Here is a 26,330-nt window from a genome sequence, read left to right as displayed (position 1 = left end):
AGCTTCTCATAACATAAGTATTCACTGTGCGTGAGGTTGTTTGTAGAGCTAAATCTATATTTTATATTATTGCTATGTGTCCATTGTCATTGTCAATTGACACTATAAACCTTCCCTTCAATATGCCATAAAGGGAAAAAAAATTCATCAATCCCATTTTATAGCGTTGTGAATATAAGTGTTATATGGGAATGGTCTAGGGTAATTCCTGCAAGGCTAGTTATAAGGCTAATAGCTAATAACGTTAAATCGATTGGCGTTTCGGCCATACACAAGCTAGAGTTAAAAATTAAAATGCATATGATCGATATCATGTTCCACCATGAATGCATGAAAGGGGGGGGCGGGGAAGTCGTTTCTGATTGATTCTGATTTCTTGTCTGAAATAGCTCTTACCTGTGGGCGGTTGGACTGCAAAAAGGATGGTTATTGAGTGCCATCTGGTAGATCGATATATCCATTGGCTGATGCTATATTCCTTTACTGCATACTGAATTTGGCGTCGCAATAAGTATTCCATGCAATCTGGGGAAGCTATAGCTTCAGGCTAACATAAAAAGTAGCCCAGACTGGAAAAAAAGCTACATCCGTTCTGCCACAGGGAACACTGCATTCTCGCGACAGCGCCACTACCAGGATCTGGCCGGTAATGCACTTTTCCGAATCCCAAGAGTAGGGTATATCTGCAATGCCGCTCCGTGACATTGAGTAGGATATTAAAATGCAATAAAAGCAAAAGCGAGTTTACCACTTATATATACGTGGTTGGCCCTTTAACACTTTCAGTGCCGGCCATTAACGTTGATTAATGTCCTTGGATGCCAGCATCCACTTCAATGATAGCGTTAAAAACGCATAATCTATGTTTTTAATTATGGCTATGTGTCTAATCTGTCCTTTGCTTATCAATGACTTGTTTGCAGTCAACATTGTCGAAACGGATTGTTTTTTAATCGGTTCATATCCTTTTTATAGCATTTCGAAAAGCTATAGTTTTCTCGAAAATTTCAGGAAAATAGAAAGATTCCGTCATAAACGGCATTTATTGGAATATTCTCGAATACACTAGACACGTTGTCATTTGTCGGCCTATTTATGAATCGTTTTCAAATAAACACTAGATTAACGATAGTATATGTGTACTTATGCATGCTGCGAGCTGAGAAATCGATTCTCTTATTTCCTCAACAGCACACACACACACACATATACACATACGGGACACGCTGTTATCTCAGTGAAAACAGCTCTGATTATCCTAAAACTGGTAACATAGACTCCTTACCTTAGATCAGATGTTCTCCAAAAAGATTATTCCAATTCCTGATCGCCATTCCAAATATCGATCGCGTTTATTGATTGATTATTGTCTGCTGTAAATATATATTCCAGGCTGCTTTCCATCTCGCGATCACTTCCCTCTTCATCAGACGGCTCGCCAGCATAGTGGATCCAGTATTTTTTGATCACATGGTTTTTGCACTTGCTGAATATTTAGAGAAAGCTTGGGATAAAACGCATGAAAATAACATATATGTGATGTATTTTGGGCTTTGGTCTCTGATGATGTGCATGGTGTAGCTTAGAAACCATGGGAAGTGATTGTTATGTTCAATTGTTGTTTTTGGTGTCTTATAATCCCGTCGGACATGACACGAAAATTTTATTGCATTAATTCATTCATTCACTCATATCATGACACATGGATGCAGTTGACATCTTTGGATCCACAAGACTCAGCTTTATACCCAATGTATGCAATTTTAAGAGCGTTTAGGGACCACACAGGATGCAGAAATTGGCCAAAAGAATAAACTTTAAAAAGCTAAAATAACATTTGTACTGCATGCAAATAATTTAATAGTGTTGTCCCTAAAGTACATGAGACTAGCATACATTGTGCATGGATGTAAAGGGGAGACATTGTGGTTCAATTGAACCCATTGTCATGCAGATGCCTCAAGGTGAAAGGTCAAGGGACCCCTTTGAATATGGCCACACCAATTCTTCACCTAAAAAGTAAAAAAAGAAAATAATAATTAAATATATATATATCATATAATGAAATTGAGACCACTACAGCCTCTGAAATATAGTAACATTCTCAGAGAGTTAATAATAAATAAATACAATTGAATGTTGCAGCTGTATTAGAAATAATTTGTGATAGAAATGGGATGAGAAATGGGATGAGAATAGATCATTTGAATGAAGTTGCATCCTGACATTTGTATGCAGTGGTCCAGCCCCTTCTGAAAAAAAAACCCAACCTACACCACCCAGCTCAATAACTACAGGCCAATCTCCAAGCTCCCATTTCTATCAAAGGTCCTTGAAAAGGCTATTCTCTCCCAGTTGTCTCCCTACCTGCACTTGAACAACATCCAGTCAGTTTTCTGAGCCAACCACAGCACAGAATCTGCCATGCTTAAGGTCACCAATGACCTGCTCCTCACTACCGACAACCGCAACTGTGCTGTCCTTATGCTCTTAGACCTCAGTGCAGCTTTCAACACTAGACCATGCTATTCTCCACCAGGCAGTTGGTGTCAGTGGCACAGCCCTATCATGGTTCACCTCCTACCTCAGTGATAGAAGCTTCTCCGTTAATATCGGAAACTGCTCCTCCCCCTCCGCCTCTCTCTCTTGCGGGGTTCCACAAGGTTCCATCCGCCGCCCTATCCTATTCTCCCTATACATGCTGCCCCTTGGTCTGATCATTAAAAAAGACAACATCTCTTTCCATTTTTATGCCGATGACACTCAGGTCTATCTCCCCATGAAACCCAACAATATAATCAATCTCGACAGTCTTCGTTCCTGCCTAGACGACATCAAATGCTGGATGGCACACAATTTCCTACAGCTCAATCAATCAAATTGTGAAATCCTCCTTTTCGGCCCTCCAAACCAAACCAGTGTCATTGCCAGCAGCCTGGGTAACCTGTCTCCCCTAGTCAAGCCCTTCGTTAAAAACCTGGGCGTGCTCTTTGACCCTGAGTTTTCCTTCAATAGGCAGGTAAACTCGGTGGTGAAGGGGTGTTTTTTCCAGCTCCGGTCCATAGCCAGGATCAAGGCCATTCTCTCCCCCTCAGACCTGGAAAGAGTAATTCACGCCTTCGTATCTTCACGCTTACACTACTGTAACTCCCTGTACCTGGGGCGTAATTAATCCACCATAGCCCGTCTACAACTACCCCAAAACGCTGCCGCTAGACTGCTCACAGGTACCCGGAAGAGAGCTCACATCACCCCTGTACTTGCCTCCCTCCACTGGCTCCCGGTGCGCTATAGAATAGACTTCAAGGTCCTCCTATTGGTCTACAAAGCCCTTAATGGTAAGGCCCCTGCTTACCTAGCAGACCTCCTCACCCCCTATACCAACGTCATGGCCCTTAGATCGGCTGACAAGGGTCTCTTAACCACCGTAGGTCTAATTTCAAGTCTAGGGGGGGGGCATGCTTTTGCGGTCGCAGCCCCTGACCTCTGGAACAGCATCCCCATGTCCATTAAATCTGCCCCCTCCATCGAGTATTTTAAATCGAAACTCAAAACCCACCTATACCGCCTGGCCTTCCCTGACTCACTTTGACTCTTGCCTTGCTTGTTGGTGTGTTGTTTTGTTTCCATGTCTATCAGTTTTCTTTTCTTTTTTCTGTTTATTCTATACTTTTCTTTGTTCTTAGCTATGTGAAGCACTTTGGTTGACAAGTGTCATGTCTAAATGTGCTATATAAATAAATCTGATTGATTGATTGACATTTGTATTAAAAAAAAGTACTTTAGCCCTTCTGGGTAAGCTAGAATTATGGGATGCATCAATGGATGTGATCTCTAGTTTCATATGCTACATTATTTTGCGCCAGCATTCAAATTGAGCCAGCTAGACTCCGCGAAAGATGGTAATGTTGGCCAATACAGACATTTTAAAAATGGCCGAAATCATCAAACTGATATATCAGTGGACCACTAGACATTTCCCTGCTAAGAGTCCAGTCAACAGCAGATACGAGTTTCATTTCCCTGCTAAAACAGCAAATGATGATGTGCAATATCTGTCTGCTGAAAAACCACCCCTTCCTAATCAATCATGAGGCTGTGTGTGTGTGTGTGTGTGTGTGTGTGTGTGTGTGTGTGTGTGTGTGTGTGTGTGTGTGTGTGTGTGTGTGTGTGTGTGTGTGTGTGTGTGTGTGTGTGTGTGTGTGTGTGTGTGTGTGTGTGTGTGTGTGTGTGTGTGTGTGTGTGTGTGTGTGTGTGTGTGTGTGTGTGTGTGTGTGTGTGCGTGCACACACACATTTGTGTGTGAATGTTGAATGGTACCAGAAGTGTGTGTGTGTGCGCGCACACGTTTGTGTGTGAATGTTGAATGGTACCAGACGTGTGTGTGTGTGTGCAGCTCGTATTACACCTCTGGATGCAGCAGGTCTTAATCCCCTCCATTTAGACTGTAAACCTGACAATGAGAGTGGGGTGTGTGTCGGGGGGGGGGGGGGTGTTGTCGGAGAGGCTTTGGCTGCTGTGTGAGAGGCAGCAGTTTGTCTATAGTGGTGATAATGATAGTCTCCAGCTGCCCAGGAAGCTCATCACTCACTCAGTTACTCAGTCAGCTAGCCACTCACTCACTCACTCACTCACTCACTCACTCACTCACTCACTCACTCACTCACTCACTCACTCACTCACTCACTCACTCACTCAGCTACTCAGTCAGTCAGTCAGTCACTCACTCACTCACTCACTCACTCACTCACTCACTTAGCCAGTCAGTTACTCAGCTAGTCAGTCACTCAGCCAGTCCATCAATCACTCAGCCAGTCGGTCAGTTACTCAGTCACTCAGCCAGTCCATCAATCACTCAGCCAGTCAATCAATCACTCAGCCAGTCGGTCAGTCACTCAGCTAGTCAGTCACTCAGCCAGTCCATCAATCACTCAGCCAGTCGGTCAGTTACTCAGCCAGTCAATCACTCAGTCACTCAGTCAGTCACTCAGCCAATCACTCAGTCACTCAGTCAGTCACTCAGCCAATCACTCAGTTACTCAGTATGTCAGTCAGCCAGTCAGTCAGCCAGTCAGTCAGTCAGTCAGTCAGTCAGTCAGTCAGTCAGTCAGTCAGTCAGTCAGTCAGTCAGTCAGTCAGTCAGTCAGTCAGTCAGTCAGTCAGTCAGTCAGTCAGTCAGTCAGTCAGTCAGTCAGTCAGTCAGTCAGTCAGTCAGTCAGTCAGTCAGTCAGTCAGTCAGTCAGTCAGTCAGTCAGTCAGTCAGTCAGTCAGTCAGTCAGTCAGTCAGTCAGTCAGTCAGTCAGTCAGTCAGTCAGTCAGTCAGTCAGTCAGTCAGTCAGTCAGTCAGTCAGTCAGTCAGTCAGTCAGTCAGTCAGTCAGTCAGTCAGTCAGTCAGTCAGTCAGTCAGTCAGTCAGTCAGTCAGTCAGTCAGTCAGTCAGTCAGTCAGTCAGTCAGTCAGTCAGTCAGTCAGTCAGTCAGTCAGTCAGTCAGTCAGTCAGTCAGTCAGTCAGTCAGTCAGTCAGTCAGTCAGTCAGTCAGTCAGTCAGTCAGTCAGTCAGTCAGTCAGTCAGTCAGTCAGTCAGTCAGTCAGTCAGTCAGTCAGTCAGTCTTCATCACAGAGCCTCAGGCTCAGTCTCCTCCCTTTGTTTCCTGCCCTACAATAGATGTCTCTGTCTGTCTGTCTCTGTCTCTGTATCTGTCTCTCTCTCTCTGTCTCTCTCTCTCTCTCTCTCTCTCTCTCTCTCTCTCTCTCTCTCTCTCTCTCTCTCTCTGAGTGTCTGTCTGTCTGTATAATCAGTCAGTCACTCAGTCAGTTAGTCAGTCAGTCAGTCACTCAGCCGGTCAGTTACTCAGTCAGTCTGTCAGCTAGTGAGTCACTCAGTCTGTCTGTCAGTCATTCTGCCAGTCAGTTACTCAGCCAGTCAGTCACCCTGTTAGCTTGTCATTCAGTCAGTTTGTCAGTCAGTCAGTCACGCAACCGGTCAGTCAGTCAGTTACTCAGTCAGTCAGTTTTCATCACAGAGCCTCAGGCTCAGTCTCTCTCCCTCCTTCCTTTGTTTCCTGCCCTACAATAGATGTCTGTCTGTCTGTCTGTCTGTCTGTCTGTCTGTATGAATGCATGCACACTCAATCAGTCAGTCACTCAGCCAGTCACTCAGTCAGTCACTCAGCCGGTCAGTTAGTGAGTCACTCAGTCACTCTGCCAGTCAGTTACTCAGTCAGTTACTCAGTCAGTCAGTCAGTCAGTCAGTCACTCAGCCCGTCAGTCAGTCAGTCAGTCACTCAGCCCGTCAGTCAGTCAGTTACTCAGTCAGTCAGTCAGTCACTCAGCCAGTCAGTCAGTCAGTTACTAGTTACTCAGCCAGTCAGTCACTCAGCCGGGCAGTCAGTCATCCTGTCAGCTTGTCAGTCAGTCACTCAGCCAGGCAGTCAGTCATCCTGTCAGCTTGTCAGTCAGTCACTCAGCCAGGCAGTCAGTCATCCTGTCAGCTTGTCAGTCAGTCACTCAGCCAGGCAGTCAGTCATCCTGTCAGCTTGTCAGTCAGTCACTCAGCCGGTCTGTCAGTCAGTTACTCAGTCAGTTACTCAGTCAGTCAGTCTTCATCACAGAGCCTCAGGCTCAGTCTTTCTCCCTTTGTTTCCTGCCCTACAATAGATGTCTCTGTCTGTCTCTGAGTGTCCGTCTGTCTGTCTGTCTGTCTGTCTGTCCCTGAGTGCCTATCTCTCTCATTCTCTCTATCGCTCTCTCTCCCTCTATCGCTTTTTCTCCCCCTCTATCTATCTCTCTCTCTCCCTCTCTATCGCTCTTTCTCTCCCTCTATCACTCTCTCCCTCTCTATCTTCCCCACCCTTGTCTCCTTCACACCAGTACTGTCACCATATCTCCCCTCTTTCCTCCCCCGTATTCATCTCCATCCCCCATCCCTCCCACTGCTGTGTGTGTGCTCCTCCTCGGCCCGGCGCCCAGGCTGCTGTGTGCTCGTGCGTGGCAGCGCTCCACTGCAGGAGCAAGTCTTATTTACACACTCCTGATAATCAGCCCTGAGGGAGCACAGTGCATGATCCCTGATGACACACACCCTGCGCTCCCAACACAGACTTAACAAGCCACGGAGGGGGGAGGGAGGGGGAGGGAGAGGGGGGGGGGGAGAGAGAGAGAGACTCCTTGTCCACCGGCGCAGAAAGAATCCTTGAGTTAACATTGTGATTAAAGGGCCAAGCTGTGGAGGTGTTTAAAGAGTTCCTTCCTTTAAATGAGAACTTATTAGCGCTCCAGCGACTGCAGATCACACCTGCCTGGCTCTTTCTGGTCCGTACCGCTACGCCTTTCTCGCTTCGTGTCACAGGCTGGGCGAATGAACATAGACCGACATTAACCTTAGATCTCCCGGAGAGACGCTATGTCATTTAAGTTGACCTACTCGGAAGGATATCATATCATCTAAACATAAAATCCAGGCCACTTCTTTTTCAAACACTTTTCCCCAAGTTGTTGAAATGGTCTCAACTTCTCAACATTTCAAAGGAGAGTCTTTCCGTTTACTGGGCGCTGCCGCGATGAATCGAATGCGACTCGGGAGTGAAAATAACAACGTTTAACGTTCTAATCGAGATGTCAGCCCCCAGGAAACGGACAAGACTCTCCATTGAAATCCTGAGAAGTTGGAGCATGTCAACAACTTCAGAGTAAGTGGCCCGGGTTTTATGTTTAGGTCATATAAAATGCTTTTGAGTAAGTCAAATTGAATTACGTTGCATACCGTCGCCCCGGGAGTTCATGTTCATTTGCCCAGCTGTGATATGAAACAAGCAAAGCGTAGCGGTACATACACAGCTGGGAACCAGCCAGACTGAGAGAGAGAGAGGGTGATAAACTAGCCATGAGGTTAACGTGTCTGGCTGCCCAGTCACTTGTCACTTGTATTGTCTTGTCTGTCTTTATTGGGATGAACAGGCTCCTTAATGAACGTCCTGCTTCCTGTCTTTCAGACGTACAGCTCCTTGCAGGAGGTGCTAATGTGTTTCGGGAGGAGAGTCTTGTGCTTCCCGCTCTACAGACACTTTGACTTGGTCTCTGCTGCTGTCCACGATACCAGTCTGATCCTGCAGTCAGGTGATCCCTCCCACACACACACACACACACACACACACACACACACACACACACACACACACACACGTATACACACACACACACGTATACACACACACACACGTATACACACCACACACACACGCGTATACACACCACACGTATACACGCTCGCGCGTATACACACCACACACACGTATACACACCACACACACACGTATACACACCACACACGTATATACACACACACACACACACACGTATACACACACACACGCGTATACACACACGTATACACACCAAATCAAATCAAATTTATTTATAAGGCCCGACAACACACCTTAATGTCCCCATGGGCCGTACAAGTCTTCTTTAAATAAGTCAAGAAGAAAACATAACAATAAGTCAAGAACAGAACAAGAACACCATAAGGTCCAACAAATTTAAAATAAATGCAAATAAATGAAAGAATGCAAGCACTCCCAGACATACCCCACACGAAGGTATGGAAAAACTCACTAAAACCTAACAATAGGGAAAAATGCTCCACAGGCAGTGTGGAGGAGAGAAACCTTAGAAGGGCCATTCAAGGGGGGATCTCCCTTCTTAGATGTCGGTGATAGTAGTGTTGCAGACTAACAGTTGGTAAGCATGCACTCATGTGTGTAGTGAAACACAGATGAGTGCATGCAATAGCAACTGAACATTTTGAAAGATTGAAGATAGAGCTGATAGCGAATCTATTTGACACGCGCGTATACACACCACACACATGTATACACACCACACACACAGGTATACACACCACACACACGTATACACACACACACGTATATACACCACACACACGTATACACACCACACACACGTATACACACCAGACACACTCACACGTATACACACCACACACACACACACACACCACACACACACACACGTATACACACCACACACACGTATACACACCACACACACAGACGTATACACACCACACACACACGTATACACACTACACACACAAGTATACACACCACACACACACGAATACACACCACACACAAACACACAAGTATACACACCACACACACACATGTATACATACCACACACACACACACAGGTATACACACCACACACACGTATACACACCACACACACACACACACACGTATTTTCATACAAATATACATGCACACTGTCACCACACACTTTCATACATACAAACACACACACCGCACATTCATACAAACACGCACACACATATGCCGCACACACTATCCCAGTGACCTTTAACCCTTACAGACCGGTAATGACCCCCAGCAGTCTGCACCGCTTAAGACGCGTCAATGACCTCTTTGTTTGCTCTGATCGGGGGTCAATACCAGCGACCACAGTCGCATTCTGAATCTCTCAATATGGCTCCACTCGCCTCCACTGTGGGCTGAATGATTAGATCTAATTAGACATAATTGATTTTAACGCACTCTGTGGTTTCGTCTGTGCAATGCGATTAATACGCTCCGTAGTTCTACAGTCAAGACAGCAACATCTCCTGCCCGTCTGGAAGCTGTGGGGATGTTGAAGTTGTTCTTTCTCTTTGTGCACAGGGATACAACTGAACTGAGGCTGGTAAAGAGACAGTCTTGACGGTCGAACGTGCACTCACTCACAAATTACAATGCACTCTGTCCCGTAGAAACAGAACTGGTGCAACAGGCTGAGAAGACAAGGCGAGAGAGGGAGAGAGACTCAAGGCTCCTTGTCCACTGGCGCAGAGAGAATCCTTGAGTTGACATTGTGATTAAAGAGTAGCGACAATTAAAGGGAGGTGTTTAAAGAGTTGCAACCGTCTGAAACCCCTCAGAGGGCCATGTGTGGATTAGTTGAGAATGGACTGTTGACTTTGATATCTCAAAAGCACATAGTAATCTTTCCACGGAGAAGCCTCTGCAGGTTGAGACGCTGCCCGGCCAGTGTAAATACAGTGAGGGTGTGTGTTGAGGGGCTTGAAGATTATCCCGCTTGTGATGATTTTAACGCGGGTAATGAGGGTAAATTGAAAGCTTTTTAAGCTCCAGATTAGCAGCTCTGCGCCTCATTAAGTAAGTAGGGAGACGAGGTGATCAGAAGAGCCCCCCGGGGCCTGGGGGGGGCTGGAGTCACTTTCCCTCTCCATCACTTCAACTTTCAACAGAAACACACACTTCACCTGCTATAATGAGCCTGTTTCACTTTGGCTCCCGACCCCTGGAAATCTATCCAAAGCCGCCTGGCGACTGAAGCTGCCTCATACCTTGGCCCCGTCCCGTACAGGGCTAGCCAGCTGCCGGTGCCAAGTCCCGACTCAGAGCAAACAAACAATGGCGAGGACGGCAGGTTTTATTTGTCTGAATTTATCGAGGGGAAACTCGCATCTTCTGCTAATGTCTGCAACTTCTTTATTATTATTATTGTTATTATTATTTGCTGGCAGTAGGGAAGTGTGAGTAATGGGTATTTCCTTAATGAACTGTAACGCTGCAGTAATTCAGCCCGGCGTACGACCGCGAGCCTCAGCGCGGCATTCCTCCCCCCCACCCCCCCCACCCCGTAATTAATTTGTCAGGATAAGGCGCATGGAAACGCGCTCTCCAATTTGAGGCACTTCATTTAAGCGGCTGTGAAAGCAAACATTCATAGGTATTAGGAAAACAAACCCATTAATGACCGCGCGCAGGTTAGGGCCTTGGAGGAAATGTTATCCGGGGGTAAATATTTGAACAGCCCTCTGGCAGCGTGGCGAGTATTCTCAAGGAGCTCTTCCAGCTGCCTGCTAAGTGGCCTTAACCAATGGGCCAGCGGGCTGGCGGGTGGGCGGGGGGGGGGGGGGTCGTTGGGTAGAGGGAAGCGGGGAGCGGAGCAGGGGGCCTCTGGCTGAGGCGATGGGGGAAGTGTCCAGGAGGACCCGGGGGTTGTTCCACCGCTGTCATGTTCTGGAAGACTAACTGGGATGAGATGGAAAACAATCTGTCACTGAGTTCTAGTCCCCACAGCTCCCACCTCTCTGCACATCACTGAGTTCTAGTCCCCACAGCTCCCACCTCTCTGCACATCACTGAGTTCTAGTCCCCACAGCTCCCACCTCTCTGTCACTGAGTTCTAGTCCCCACAGCTCCCACCTCTCTGTCACTGAGTTCTAGTCCCCACAGCTCCCACCTCTCTGTCACTGAGTTCTAGTCCCCACAGCTCCCACCTCTCTGTCACTGAGTTCTAGTCCCCACAGCTCCCACCTCTCTGCACATCACTGAGTTCACTGAGTTAATTAATTAATTAAAATTCTCATGTGACATTATAATGTTGGTGTCATCAGCTAACAAGATCGAGAAGACTCTAGGAGATACCCAAGCAAAATCATTTATATAAATCAAAAATAAAAGGGGGCCAAGTATAGAGCCCTGAGGAACCCCGCAGACTAGCTTTGCCCTGTCAGAGTAATCGCTATTAATGGAAACAAACTGTTCCCTATTATAAAGATAGTCACTGAGCCATTGAATCAAGTCGCCAGCCAAACCATACCTCTGAAGCTGAAGTATTTTATGGTCCACAGTATCAAAAGCTACCAATACCAATTGAAAATTGCTTATTGTCTAGTGCATCTGTGATCAATAAACTGTAAGAGAGCCATGTAAGTAGAATGTTTTTGTCTGAAACCGTATTGATGTTCATATAATATATTATCTCTCCTGTCCTCTCTTTCTCTCTCTCTCTCTCTCCCTCTCTCTCCTCTATCCTGTCCTCTCTCCTGACCTATCTTTCTCTCGCTCCCTCTTTCATCTCTCCTGTCTTCTCTTTCTCTCTCTCCTTCTCTCTCCTGTCTCCTGTCCTCTCTTTCTCCCTATCTCCTCTCCTGCCCTCTCATTCTCTCTTTCTCTCTCCTTTCCTGACCTCTCTTTCTCTATTTCTCTCTCTCCTCTCTCCTGCCCTCTCATTCTTTCTCTCTCTCCCTCTCTCTCCTGCCCCCTCTTTCTCTCTCCCTCTCTCTTCTCTCCTGCCCTCTCATTCTCTATTTCTCTCTCTCCTGCCCTCTCATTCTTTCTCCCTCCCTCTCTCTCCTGCCCCCCCATTCTCTCTTTCTCTGTCTCCCTCTCTCCTCTCTCCTGCCCTCTCATTCTCTATTTCTCTCTCTTGCCCCCTCATTCTCTCATTCTCTCTCTCCCTCTCTCTCCTATCTCCTGTCCTCTCTTTCTCCCTCTCTCCTCCCCTGCCCTCTCATTATCTATTTATCTCTCTCCTGCCCTCTCATTCTCTCTCTCTCTCTATCTCTCTCTCGCTCTCCTCTCCTGCCCTCTCTCTCTCTCCTCTCTCCTGCCCTTTCTCTCCTCTCTCATTCTCTCTCCCCTCTCATTCTCCCTCTCTCTCCTCTCTCTTGCCCTTTCTCTCTCTCTCTCTCTCCCCCTCTCTCTTCTCTCCATGCCACATGATATCAGCTTGTGTCTACTGTAGGGCTGGGCGATATGGCCTACAAATAAAATCTCAGATAAAAAAAAAATTTAATACGATTTATGATTTTAATCGACTTTTTTCTCTTGAAAACTAAAAAAGCCAAGGAAATCATTCAAATAACCTTTGTTTTTATTTGACACAAAAAAAATCAAACCAAGATGAATTTTCCTATTGGGATTGAAGTGCAAACCTAACTTTCACCAATCTTCACTTACAAAAATAATAATTTTATATATATATAAAAGGTTACTCTTGATCAAACAAATATGAATGTCCCTATTGGGATTAATAGTGCAATAACTAGCTTTTTCACCAAACTTCACTTAAAACAAATAAAAGGTGCCTCTTGATCATCAAACAAGAATCAATTTCCCTATTGGGATTAATAAAGTGCAAATCTAACTTTCACCAAACATCACTGTTTGTAAAATAAAAGGTGACTCTTCAAAAAATAAAAATAAAATCGATTAAAAAAATTCGAAATCGTCCTAAATCATTCATTCGAATTAATCGAATTAATCGATTAATCGCCCAGCCCTAGTCTACTGTATGTGTGAGGGACTCTCAGCTCTGTGGTAGAACATGAAGCAGCTCAGCCTGTCATCATCTTCATTGACAGCAGCAGGAGACTGGGGGAGAGGGAGAGATGGGAAGAGGGAGGGAGGGAGAGAGAGAGAGAGAGAGAGAGAGAGAGAGAGATGGGAAGAGGGAGAGAGAGAGAGAGAAACAAATAAAGAGAGGGAGAAGTGGAGGCTCAGCCACAATGCCTGGAGCTGAGCTGAGCTCTGTCTTTCCCCCTTGTGGTGCTCCTGATCCCAGAGCTCCTCTCTCTCTCACTCATTATCTCTCTCGCTATATCCCTCCATCTCTCTCTCTCTTTCCATCCCCACCCCCTCCCCCCGCTCGCTTCCCAACCATCCCGTGCTTAAATAGGAACCAAATGTTTGTCTAAGGTTTTCCCCTTGCCAGTGCGCTGTTTGTTTTGATTGGGTTGGAATGTCTCTACCCTCTGCCAACCACCCAGCTGTGTGTGTGTGTGTGTGTGTGTGTGTGTGTGTGTGTGTGTGTGTGTGTGTGTGTGTGTGTGTGTGTGTGTGTGTGTGTGTGTGTGTGTGTGTGTGTGTGTGTGTGTGTGTGTGTGTGTGTGTGTGTGTGTGTGTGTGTGTGTGTGTGTGTGTGTGTGTGTGTGTGTGTGTGTGTATTGGGTCACACCATGGGGGCCGTTGTTATGCCTGATTTCAGAGTGGAGTGTTGAGACAGGAAGTTGTATGGATCACATAACTCTTCTTCGTTTCCTATCTATATGTAAAGGTTTAGTTTTACAAGGACGGATACGAGATCAATAAAATGTTTGCTAATGTTGGCTACATGTCCTCGGAGCAGGTTGGTACACATATTTATGCTGGGTTAGGTGTTCTTGCTCAGGGGCAAGTCGGCAGTGTTGGAACCATCAGCACCGGGGATCCTGGGATGCTGAACCTTGAATATAATTTATGGAACAATGACTTGTTAGTCTTTAAGAGGTGCTTAAGGCTAAACAAACATGTAACCATTAGTCTGGATTCCATCTGACTGTGTAGCCAAGGTGTAATTGTAATGCATTACAACATGTAAATGGTAAATGGGCTGCATTCTTATAACACCTTTTTTCCAAAGCTGTTATATGCCTCGCCTCACACTCACTCAGACATTCATTCACACACCGATGTTGGAGGCAACCATGCAAGGTGCGAACCTGCTCATCGGGAGGAGTTGAGGGGGTTAAGTGTCTTTGCTCACGGAGCTGGAATCTAATCGGGAACCTTCCCATTACCTTCCCCCAGACGACTGAGCCACTGTGGCCCTGTGTCATCACGTGTTGTGTGTAACTGTACTGTTATTGTCAGTGTGGATTATGTAACTGTACTGTTATCAGTGTGGATTATGTAACTGTACTGTTATCAGTGTGGATTATGTAACTGTACTGTTATTGTCAGTGGATTATGTAACTGTACTGTTATCAGTGTGGATTATGTAACTGTACTGTTATCAGTGTGGATTATGTAACTGTACTGTTATCAGTGTGGATTATGTAACTGTACTGTTATCAGTGTGGATTATGTAACTGTACTGTTATCAGTGTGGATTATGTAACTGTACTGTTATTGTCAGTGTGGATTATGTAACTGTACTGTTATCAGTGTGGATTATGTAACTGTACTGTTATTGTCAGTGGATTATGTAACTGTACTGTTATTGTCCGTGTGGATTATGTAACTACTGTTATTGTCAGTGTGGATTATGTAACTACTGTTATTGTCTGTATGGATTATGTAACTACTGTTATTGTCTGTATGGATTATGTAACTGTACTGTTATTGTCAGTGGATTATGTAACTGTACTGTTATCCGTGTGGATTATGTAACTGTACTGTTATTGTCAGTGTGGATTATGTAACTGTACTGTTATTGTCTGTGTGGATTATGTAACTGTACTGTTATTGTCTGTGTGGATTATGTAACTGTACTGTTATTGTCAGTGGATTATGTAACTGTACTGTTATTGTCAGTGTGGATTATGTAACTACTGTTATTGTCAGTGTGGATTATGTAACTACTGTTATTGTCTGTATGGATTACGTAACTGTACTGTTATTGTCAGTGTGGATTATGTAACTACTGTTATTGTCAGTGTGGATTATGTAACTACTGTTATTGTCTGTATGGATTATGTAACTGTACTGTTATTGTCAATGTGGATTATGTAACTACTGTTATTGTCTGTATGGATTATGTAACTACTGTTATTGTCAGTGTGGATTATGTAACTGTACTGTTATCCGTGTGGATTATGTAACTGTACTGTTATTGTCAGTGTGGATTATGTAACTGTACTGTTATTGTCTGTGTCGATTGTGTAATATACACTGTGTATGTATTTAAGTGTATTGATTGTAACCTTCCAAGCGACTGCAGATGAACATGTACATGGTCGCTTACAGATAAATTAATTAATAGAGATCAATAAATAAATGTAGATATAACATAACATGATTTGATAGACAATGCCTTTTGGACTACTCACTGTTACCATGTGAGGATAACGCTGCTCTCTCTGTTTGTATGCCTGGTGCGTCTGGCTGTTCAGGGAGAGCCGGTGTCCTCAAGTGCCTGCTGGATGTTCACAGGATGTTCCGGAGCAACGAGCCGGCCTACATACTGAACGACCTGTACCTCACCGACTACTGCGTCTGGGTCCAGAGAGTCAAGTGAGTACCCTACATGCACGCACGCACACACACACATACACATACAGATGCACATAGACACATGCACACACACAGACGCACACACACACATACAGATGCACATACACACACGCGCACACAGACACACACAGACGCACGCACACACACACACATACAGATGCACATAGACACACGCACACACAGACGCACACGCACACAAACGCATGCAGATGCACATACACACGCGCGCACACAGACACACACACAGACGCACGCACACACACACACATACAGATGCACATAGACACACGCACGCACACAGACACACACACAGATGCACGCACACACACACATACAGATGCACATACACACGCGCGCACACAGACGCACGCACACACACATACTGATGCACACACACAGACGCACACACACAGAGATGCATGCTCGTAGACACGCACACAGACACGCACCCAAAGACATAGACATACCGTATATAGAAAAACGTATGGACACGCATACACACACATACATACATACATACATACATACATACATACATACATACATACATACATACATACATACATACATACATACATACATACATACATACATAGACAGATGCATGCAGGAGACATAGACACGGATGGATGGATCCATACACGCACACACGCACAAAGACATGCATAGACAGACGGATAGATGCACTCACACACACACCCATAGATGGTGCATGCACACACACACACGTTCTCTCTCATTCACTCACTCATTTAGTCACTCATACACACACACACACACACAAGTTGTCCGCCGAGAATTATCTTCAGGGCCAAGGAGGAAAGTGGCTCTCAGCTCCCATGATGCATCAGTGGTCTGGAGGAGAGGATTAGCGGAGTCATTTGTCACCGCAGGGCCAGCTGAATGGCAGAGGCAGAGAGATGCAATCTACTTGTATCCATTGTCCTGTGTCAAAAGTGCATTTAACGTCTTACCCAGAGGACCGGCAGAGAATCACGCTGTGCCAAGTGTACAACTGGCAATGCATTCACTGTGCGTGTGCATGTGCATCTGTGCACACTTGATTGGGTGCAACCTTTCCACAACCGATATCGGGAGCTGAACTGGCGATGAAAGTGCTCAGCTTTCTCCTCTAGATGATATAGGATCTCTCCCTCACCCCCAGTACATATTTCACAATTACTTACACGTTTCAAATGTGAGCCCGCGAGCACATTATTCAGTAATGAGCTCTGTTTTACTCTTGGCCAGGATTCAGCCGAGTGGTGTGCTCGTCTGGAAAAAACCCAGTTGAAAAATGTGCGCCTGATGTTGTAGGCCCAACGCCCAGATGCAGACACGATAAAAGGTCTGCAGGGATTCAGTGCTGCTTTTTTTTTTTTTTTTCTCCTCTCTCTCTCTATCCCTCCCCCCTCACATTCTGCTTTCCACATTCTTCCAACAAAGTCCAAAATAATAATCGTCTGGAACAAAAGCACCGTGGACGCCCAGTTAATAATAGCAGGGTAAAGAGAAATCAAAGACTTCTGAGATTCCCCGGGGCTGGAGAGCTGTCCGTCCATCTTGTTTTTACTTCCTGTCGAGGAAGAGGAGGAGAGGTTGCTGTAACACAGAGAAGGGTATTTGTCTGGTCCGTGAGCTGCTGCCTCTGTGAGCTGCTGCCTCTGAGCTGCTGCCTCTGTGAGCTGCTGCCTCTGAGCTGCTGCCTCTGTGAGCTGCTGCCTCTGAGCTGCTGCCTCTGAGCTGCTGCCTCTGTGAGCTGCTTCCTCTGTGAGCTGTTGCCTCTGAGCTGTTGCCTCTGAGCTGTTGCCTCTGAGCTGTTGCCTCTGTGCTGTTGCCTCTGAGCTGCTGCCTCTGAGCTGCTGCCTCTGTGCTGTTGCCTCTGAGCTGCTGCCTCTGTGCTGTTGCCTCTGAGCTGCTGCCTCTGTGAGCTGTTGCCTCTGAGCTGCTGCCTCTGAGCTGTTGCCTCTGAGCTGCTGCCTCTGTGCTGTTGCCTCTGAGCTGTTGCCTCTGAGCTGCTGCCTCTGAGATGCTGCCTCTGAGCTGCTGCCTCTCTGAGCTGCTGCCTCTCTGAAGCCCTTCCCATAGTCGAGCGCACCGTACACGGAGCAGACTCCCGCGGGCTCAAAGCGGACCCAAAGCAGAGTCCAAGTGCGAAGCTCCTATTTTCTGACGCGCGGACGTCCGCGGCGCCCACTTGGTGTCACACAAAACGCTGCTCGGGTTTTGGTTGACATCGAACTGCATTTAATGTGACGCCGATCTGCATTTTACTCTGACCACTCGCTCCGTGCCGAGAGAGTAGGGCTTGAGATGTTTGAATGGCTTTTCTAAATGAAGTGTGTAAAACTGCCCGTTTTATTATCGAAATATTGGAAACGGAGATAACATACTCTTTATTTTTACATCGGATGACGACGACATGACAGAAGTTGAACAGCGTGGGGAAAATTGTGTAAACTGGCGCGAGACATGTAGGAAATTGGTCCGCGGAGGTCCGCTCGACTATGCAAGCTCAAAGAGTCCAGCAGACCTCCGTGGAGTCCAGTCCGAGTACAGTCCGCTCGACTATGGGAGCACCTTGAGCTGCTGCTGCCTCTCTGAGCTGCTGCCTCTGAGCTGCTGCCTCTGAGCTGCTGCCTCTGTGAGCTGTTGCCTCTGAGCTGCTGCCTCTGAGCTGCTGCCTCTGTGAGCTGTTACCTCTGAGCTGTTACCTCTGAGCTGCTGCCTCTGAGCTGTTGCCTCTGAGCTGTTACCTCTGAGCTGCTGCCTCTGAGCTGCTGCCTCTGTGAGCTGTTGCCTCTGAGCTGCTGCCTCTGAGCTGCTGCCTCTGTGAGCTGTTACCTCTGAGCTGCTGCCTCTGAGCTGTTACCTCTGAGCTGTTGCCTCTGAGCTGCTGCCTCTGTGAGCTGTTGCCTCTGAGCTGCTGCCTCTGAGCTGCTGCCTCTGTGAGCTGTTACCTCTGAGCTGCTGCCTCTGAGCTGTTGCCTCTGAGCTGTTGCCTCTGAGCATATCTGCCTCTGTGAGCTGCTGCCTCTGTGAGCTGTTGCCTCTCTGAGCTGCTGCCTCTGAGCTGCTGCCTCTGAGCTGCTGCCTCTGAGCTGCTGCTGCCGCTGCAGGCTCCTGTCAGCCCGTTGGGAAACGCAATCAGTCTCACCTCAGCCTGAGTCAAGGAGATGAGACTGGGGGGGGGGGGGGGGGGGGGCATCTGAGGTCGAGCACTTCCCCATCATCCACCCCACTTGCCCCCCCCCCCCCCCCCCCCCCCCCCCCCCAACCTCTCCGCTCCTTGACTCCGCTCCGTATGTCTGAGTTAAATGTCAGCTTGACCTAACATGCTGACTGCGACTGAACACGGCATCGATCATTAAATGGATTAGCCGGCGTTCCCGTGGCTTTGACCTGTGATTGAATTGTTACATTTCCCTTCTCTGTTTTTTTTCTTTTCTTTTCTTTTCCTGTCGATAAACAAAGCAAAAAGGCCTTTGTTTCCTCCCTCTCGTGTCTGGGTCATATCAGCCATTGTGACAGCGCTGTGCAGAGCGAGCGGAAGGCGCTCCTGTTGCAGCCTCTCCTCCTGCCTATGGGCAACTCTGCAGAGAGAGGGAGAAGAGAGCGTTCGCAGTATGGATCTGTTCCCAGACGTCTGGTGCAACTCTTTAGAAATTCAACACACGCTCCCGTGTCTTTGTTTCTGTTTTGTTCTCGAACCCACTTCCCTTTGTGTTCGGAGTGCGACAGTAAAAGATAGCGCTCTGGTGAAAAATGCAAAACAGCCGAGGAAGGCTAGGGCCTGTTCTTTGAGCACGCAACTCTTTAGCAGTCGCGGCGTTTGCATACAGACGAGGCTCTGCTATCACAGATGTGTGGTTTGTTGTGGCAGGCCTTGTCTAGTGTGTGTGTGTGTGTGTGTGTGTGTGTGTGTGTGTGTGTGTGTGTGTGTGTGTGTGTGTGTGTGTGTGTGTGTGTGTGTGTGTGTGTGTGTGTGTGTGTGTGTGTGTGTGTGTGTGTGTGTGTGTGTGTGTGTGTGTGTGTGTGTGTGTGTGTGTGTGTGTGTGTGTGTGTGTGTGTGTGTGTGTGTGTGTGTGTGCGTGCGTGCGTGCGCGCGCGCGCGCGTGCGTGGTGACAGGTTTGATGACAGATTGTATAGGCATTGTTCTCACTGCGAGATGGTCCCCAGTGCGGGATTTGTCATTCCTGCTAAGTGAGGCATCTCGGAGAGCGGGGTGGGAAGATAAGATGTAATCCATACCGCCGTTGCGATCCTGTGTCCCGTCAGTCCAGCCTACCCGACGAGGCAGGCGCGATCAGTCGCTCATGATGGACACAGCGATTAATGAATGTTTTGCTGGCTGGGGCCTGATTTATACGGCATGGTCTCCATCCCACATGCATTCCTACTCCTAAAGTTCCTCTGACTGCTGAGACATCGCTCTCAGATTTACGGTCTCGTAAAGACCTCAGTGTGATTTAGAGCGCGGGGCCGGCCTCTCCTCCTCCTCCTCTTCGTACAGAAGAGGCAGGAAGTCGACCCCCGAGCACTCTGAAACCGAGAGCATGATCTAGAATCGAATGACCTCTCCTTCGCCGTCTCCCTCTCCGCGTTGGCATGGAACTTTGTTTACTACGGTGGTCGGGTTCCAAAGTTCTACACGCGCTTCCCTTTGTGGAAACTGTGTCAGGTTCACCCCAACCCCCCACCCCCCAGCACTCCCAGTTCCTCACCAATTATCTCAGGGTTGTTCGCGGAGAAGAGGACATTGTTCCAAATGGAGCAGCTTCTCCAGTCCATTAGTTTCACTCTGTGTGTGTGTTGTTTTTTTATGTCCCCGCTCAGATGCCAAAGCTCCTGCAGAGTTGCTGGACTGCAAAGAGAAAGCTAGTCTCCTCCTTTTCTCCCTCCCTCCCTCTCTCTCTCTCTCTCCCGATTCCCTTCCCTTTTATCGAGAGGCCTGGAGAGACGCCAGCGGAGACTCGCGGCGGCAGGCCAGCTCAACAAAAGCCCATTCGATCGGTGTTGTGTTACTCTACCTTAGTGGAAGCGGTGGGGGATGGAACTTCCTCTTTCGGTGCCAGTTCACTCCTCCCCCTGTTTACCCCAACCCCCCCCACCACCCACCCCCAATCATTAATTGGGTCAATTAGATTCCAGGGCATAACCATGGCAACCCTTGCGCTCAAGGGTTTAGTAGTTCTCCCTGTCCCTGCTTTCTAGGGCTGCCACCTCCCTAGTTGATTTGTTTGATTAATCGGTCGGTCTGGTCACAGTCGACAACACTTGGTTAGTCGATAAGTAGTTTTTCGTGAGTTATATCCTGGAAAATAATGACTATCTCTGGTAAGCACTTAATTAAAAAAACATTTAAAATGTTCCTTCTCCATGACTGCATGTGGTAACCAACAATTTCACAGATTTGTCGATATAGATCAACTATTGGTCGACAGAGTCCTATGACTGTCAGTGGGCTTTAGTCCAGGGCAGCCCTGCTGCTTTCCCTCTCCTCTTTCATCCTCTGTATTGTGATGCATGACAATGGTCGGAGGGGGAGAGTTTTATACATCTCCACAGGGGGTTCTCAGGAGACTGCAGCCCCCCCCTCCTCCCCACGGACAGAAAAGCAGTGGGTGCTCAAAACAACTGGGACCCTCCCAGGTCATAGGGGTCAAGCAACAGGGGGTCAGTGTGTCAGCTAAGCTCCGTGGTCGTGGTCGGATGCCTTTGGGAATGCACTTGTGTGTTGTCACTTTGTGTTAACACTCACTGGACGGGTCTGGCTGGTCAATTCACCTCAGTTCACCTCTTTCTGTGTGTGTGTGTGTGAGTGTGTGAGTGTGTGAGTGTGTGAGTGTGTGAGTGTGTGAGTGAGTGAGTGAGTGAGTGAGTGAGAGAAGTATGGGGCACTTAGTACCCAGAGGTTCCCAGCAGCTGCACACTATAGCCCGGTAGGTGTTCATATCTGACTTGCGCTGTGTGAGGTTTTCCCACAGACTTGAAACAGTATGTTACAGGTTGTTTCTGTGGTGTAGGCTTCAACAGAAATAGCTCAGTCTGGCTGAAGTGGACAGTATGCAACTGTGCGAGAGAGCTTTCTGGTCTCGACAACAACACGAGGGGATTACGAGTTTCTTTTCCACAACCGTCCAGAAAAAAACATCCTAAATCCCCCAAAATGTGGTTTGTAGCTCTTTTCTTATCTTCCCCCCCCAGGCCCCCCTCCACCCCTGGGATGTTGATGCATTCATTTCAAACCCTTGAGACACACGTTTTATGTGACTCAGCTGACATGACACAGACAGTGAGCAGGGAAGGTCTTTCCTTGACCCACAGACACGTCACATCTGTCATGCATGTGTCCCGGAGCCTTTTGATGTAGCGGATAGCGCTGCACCTCCATCTGACGCGAGCCTCGGAGCGAAGGAGAGAGAAGATCCTAGATTCCCGCTGGGCAGAACAAAGACACAAGTGTCTCCCAGCGAACAGGGATAAGTAGTACATATTTCCTCTCGGCATGAGGCCTCTGCAGCCTTTGTCTGTGTACGCTAACCCATCTTAGACACACACACACATATGCACCCTGTTGTGTTTGCATAAGTAGGACACTAATGACGCAAGCGTGAGCGAAGCAATTTCCTCATTCCACGTTTACTTTTTTTTTGTAATGGAGAAGTATAGTTTTGGCGATGTGATTAAGTCGACGTGCTGTCTAGACTACAGCATACAGGATGTGCCTATGGTGAGTAGGCCTGTACATGGCTCCTTATAGACTTGGTGTGCATGAAATATTAATAATAATAAGAATTAATTGCATTTATATAACGCTTTTCTAGACACTCAAAGCGCTTTACAATGTAGGATGGAAATTGCCTCCTTTCACCACCATTCAGTATTTGAATGTGATGGAAAAGGTATGAGGCAGGGCTGCCCCCATCTTACAGTACGTGCAGGTTTCACCAACAGCAACGAACGGTGGTTTTGGTTATGTGTAGCAAGTGGTGGCTGGTATCTTCATTCAAAGATTTTGCGAGAAATACTGGAGCACATCAGAGCAATGGCTCTCTGATTGACTACTGCTGCTCAAAAGTCATTTTGGAGCAGCAGTTTGGAGCAGAGGTTTGAAGCGCAGGTTTAGAGCAGAGGTTTAGATCAGAGGAGAAGAGCAGTGGTTTAGATCAGAGGTTTAGATCAGAGGAGCAGAGCAGAGGTTTAGATCAGAGGTTTAGATCAGAGGAGCAGAGCAGAGGTTTAGATCAGAGGTTTAGATCAGAGGAGCAGAGCAGAGGTTTAGATCAGAGGAGCAGAGCAGAGGTTTAGATCAGAGGAGCAGAGCAGAGGTTTAGATCAGAGGAGCAGAGCAGAGGTTTAGATCAGAGGAGCTGAGCAGAGGAGCAGAGCAGAGGTTTAGATCAGAGGAGCAGAGCAGAGGTTTAGATCAGAGGTTTATATCAGAGGTTTAGATCAGAGGAGCAGAGCAGAGGAGCAGAGCAGAGGTTTAGATCAGAGGAGCAGAGCAGAGGTTTAGATCAGAGGTTTAGAGCAGAGGTTTAGATCAGATGAGCAGAGCAGAGGTTTCGATCAGAGGAGCAGAGCAGAGGTTTAGATCAGAGGAGCAGAGCAGAGGTTTAGATCAGAGGTTTAGAGCAGAGGTTTAGATCAGAGGAGCAGAGCAGAGGTTTAGAGCAGAGGTTTAGATCAGATGAGCAGAGCAGAGGTTTAGATCAGAGGTTTAGATCAGAGGTTTAGATCAGAGGAGCAGAGCAGAGGTTTAGATCAGAGGTTTAGATCAGAGGTTTAGATCAGATGAGCAGAGCAGAGGTTTAGAGCAGAGGAGCAGAGCAGAGGTTTAGATCAGAGGAGCAGAGCAGAGGTTTAGATCAGAGGTTTAGAGCAGAGGTTTAGATCAGATGAGCAGAGCAGAGGTTTAGATCAGAGGAGCAGAGCAGAGGTTTAGATCAGAGGAGCAGAGCAGAGGTTTAGATCAGAGGAGCAGAGCAGAGGAGAGGTTTACATCAGAGGAGCAGAGCAGAGGAGAGGTTTACATCAGAGGAGCAGAGCAGAGGTTTAGATCAGAGGAGCAGATCAGAGGAGCAGATCGGAGGAGCAGAGGAGCAGAGCAGAGGTTTGGAGCAGAGGTTTAGATCAGATGAGCAGAGCAGAGGTTTAGATCAGAGGAGCAGAGCAGAGGTTTAGAGCAGAGGAGCAGAGCAGAGGTTTAGAGCAGAGGAGCAGAGCAGAGGTTTAGAGCAGAGGAGCAGAGCAGAGGAGCAGATCAGAGGAGCAGAGCAAAGGTTTAGAGCAGAGGAGCAGAGCAGAGGTTTAGAGCAGAGGAGCAGAGCAGAGGTTTACATCAGAGGAGCAGAGCAGAGGTTTAGATCAGAGGAGCAGAGCAGAGGTTTAGATCAGAGGAGCAGAGCAGAGGAGCAGATCAGAGGAGCAGAGGAGCAGAGCAGAGGTTTGGAGCAGAGGTTTAGATCAGATGAGCAGAGCAGAGGTTTAGATCAGAGGAGCAGAGCAGAGGTTTAGATCAGAGGAGCAGAGCAAAGGTTTAGATCAGAGGAGCAGAGGTTTAGATCAGAGGAGCAGAGCAGAGGTTTAGATCAGAGGAGCAGAGCAAAGGAGCAGAGCAGAGGTTTAGATCAGAGGAGCAGAGCAGAGGTTTAGAGCAGAGGAGCAGAGCAGAGGTTTAGATCAGAGGAGCAGAGCAAAGGTTTAGAGCAGAGGAGCAGAGCAGAGGTTTAGAGCAGAGGAGCAGAGCAGAGGTTTAGAGCAGAGGAGCAGAGCAGAGGTTTGCAATACAAATATGGGGTTTCATTCCTGCAGCAAATCCCCACCTGTCCACACTCCTCATCGCTGTGTTCCACAGGCAGTCAATGGAAACTTGATTAATTGTTACTATTCTTTGCTGGTAGTGAAAATGTCACATTAATAGTTTCCACATGTCGACTGATTGTTTGTGTTTTAGTTGACTATGATTTTCTTTAGGCGATTAAACATTTCTATGTGATCTTTATTTTAGGGCTTTTTCAGCTGCATTAGATAGTAGAGATTGTCAGGGAATATGGGGAAGAGAGAAGGGGGATGACGTGCAGAAAAGGAAACACAATTTTATAGTTGTGTCACTTAAATTGTGCAAGATCTTTTTTAGAAGGATGATCTTCTGTAGCCAGTAGAGAATAGGAGGCTGGTATAGAGCTGAATGGATCTTCTGAAACCAGTAAAGAAGAGGAGGCAGAGTGGAGGCTGAATATAGTCTGTGGTGTAGCCTAGATCCCTCTCTGTCTCGTCCACTTCCTCTCGTACTCCAGCAGCCCCAGGAAGCCATGAAAGAAAGAAAAAACAGCATGTGACAGTCATCCATTTTTAAGTTCACATATAAACAAAACAAGCAGCCGTGTCGCAAGCGTCTAACCTTAGGGTTAAATCATATTCCGGTGTTACTATGAAATGTCCACACATAACTCGAGTTTCAATGCCGCTCAGTCTGGACTCGAAAGGTGGATTGTTAAATATATACAATGAATAAAGAGTGGGAATGGAATCCGACCGCCGTCTACTGTTAGAGCGCTCTGTCACATGGGACATATCGCATCTTACGGTGTTGGGGCTTATCCGCTTCGGTGAGTGAATGACTCGTTCGCAAACACAGAAGGAAATCTGTTACTCGTATTACACAGACCTCTACATCTGAAGAGGAGCCTTATCTAAGATGTTTGAAGAACGGAGACGCGTTGAATGACTCACTCTTTCATCGAACAAGAGGCTGATGAAAGAAATGTCAGTTCGTAAGTTACCTCGGCTCCTGTCAAGTCAAGTCAAGTCAAGAGTTTTAATTGTCACGGCATACAGGTATACAATGAAATGCGGGTGGTCTTGCCCGCAACGATGTGCAATACAGTGGTACATATAATAGAATCAAAAGAAGAAACAACATTGTGCAGTAACAGATAGCAGGTAACATGGAGTGACATCTCGGTATCTGTACATAGTTATTTACAGCGCATGTGTGACATGCTAGTTAGCTTTGGTAGTGCAATACACTGTTCCTGTTATTCTAATTTAAAGTGTCCTTTCCTTTGGCCATAAGTGTGCGTGTGTGCGACATGAGTGTGTGCCCGCTCATGTTAAAGTGTTAAGTGGCTGCTCGTGTGTGAGCGTGCACAGTGTGCGTGTCGTGTGTGTGTTCATGTGTGCTTGTGTGTGGACAGTTCAATGTTCTGAGCACTCAATGTACATTGTTCATGGCTCTGATGGCCTGGGGGAAGAAGCTGAGCCTAAGCCGCTCTGTCCTAGTAGCTAGGATTTGCAGGCGTCTGCCTGACCTCAGCAGCTGAAACAGGCTGTTATTGGGGTGGTGAGGGTCTTTCATTATCCTGCAGGCTCTGGATTTGCACCTCTTGTTGTATAGAACCTGCAGGGGGGGTAGTGCAATACCCGTGGTACGCTCGGCTGAGCGCACCACTTTCTGTAGGGCCTTCTTGTCCTGTGCCGTGCTGTTTCCATACCAGGCAGT

The 26,330-nt window shown here is 47.2% G+C and overlaps 1 protein-coding gene across 2 annotated transcripts in view; it reads left to right on the top strand.

Moving 5' to 3' along the window:
• Positions 1-26,330, top strand: part of shq1 (SHQ1, H/ACA ribonucleoprotein assembly factor) — a 102,378-nt gene that overhangs the window by 71,069 nt on the left and 4,979 nt on the right. For both annotated transcript variants that reach the window (XM_084317450.1, XM_084317449.1), the window contains 2 exons: positions 7,991-8,114; positions 15,702-15,822. In XM_084317450.1, coding sequence (XP_084173576.1) covers positions 7,991-8,114; positions 15,702-15,822 — 245 coding nt within the window. The remainder of the gene's footprint in view (positions 1-7,990; positions 8,115-15,701; positions 15,823-26,330) is intronic.

The sequence above is a fragment of the Notolepis coatsorum genome, assembly GCF_963971535.1.
Source record: "Notolepis coatsorum genome assembly, chromosome: 6".
Lineage (NCBI taxonomy): Eukaryota > Metazoa > Chordata > Actinopteri > Aulopiformes > Paralepididae > Notolepis > Notolepis coatsorum.
This window is presented reverse-complemented; position numbering and strand designations above follow the sequence as displayed.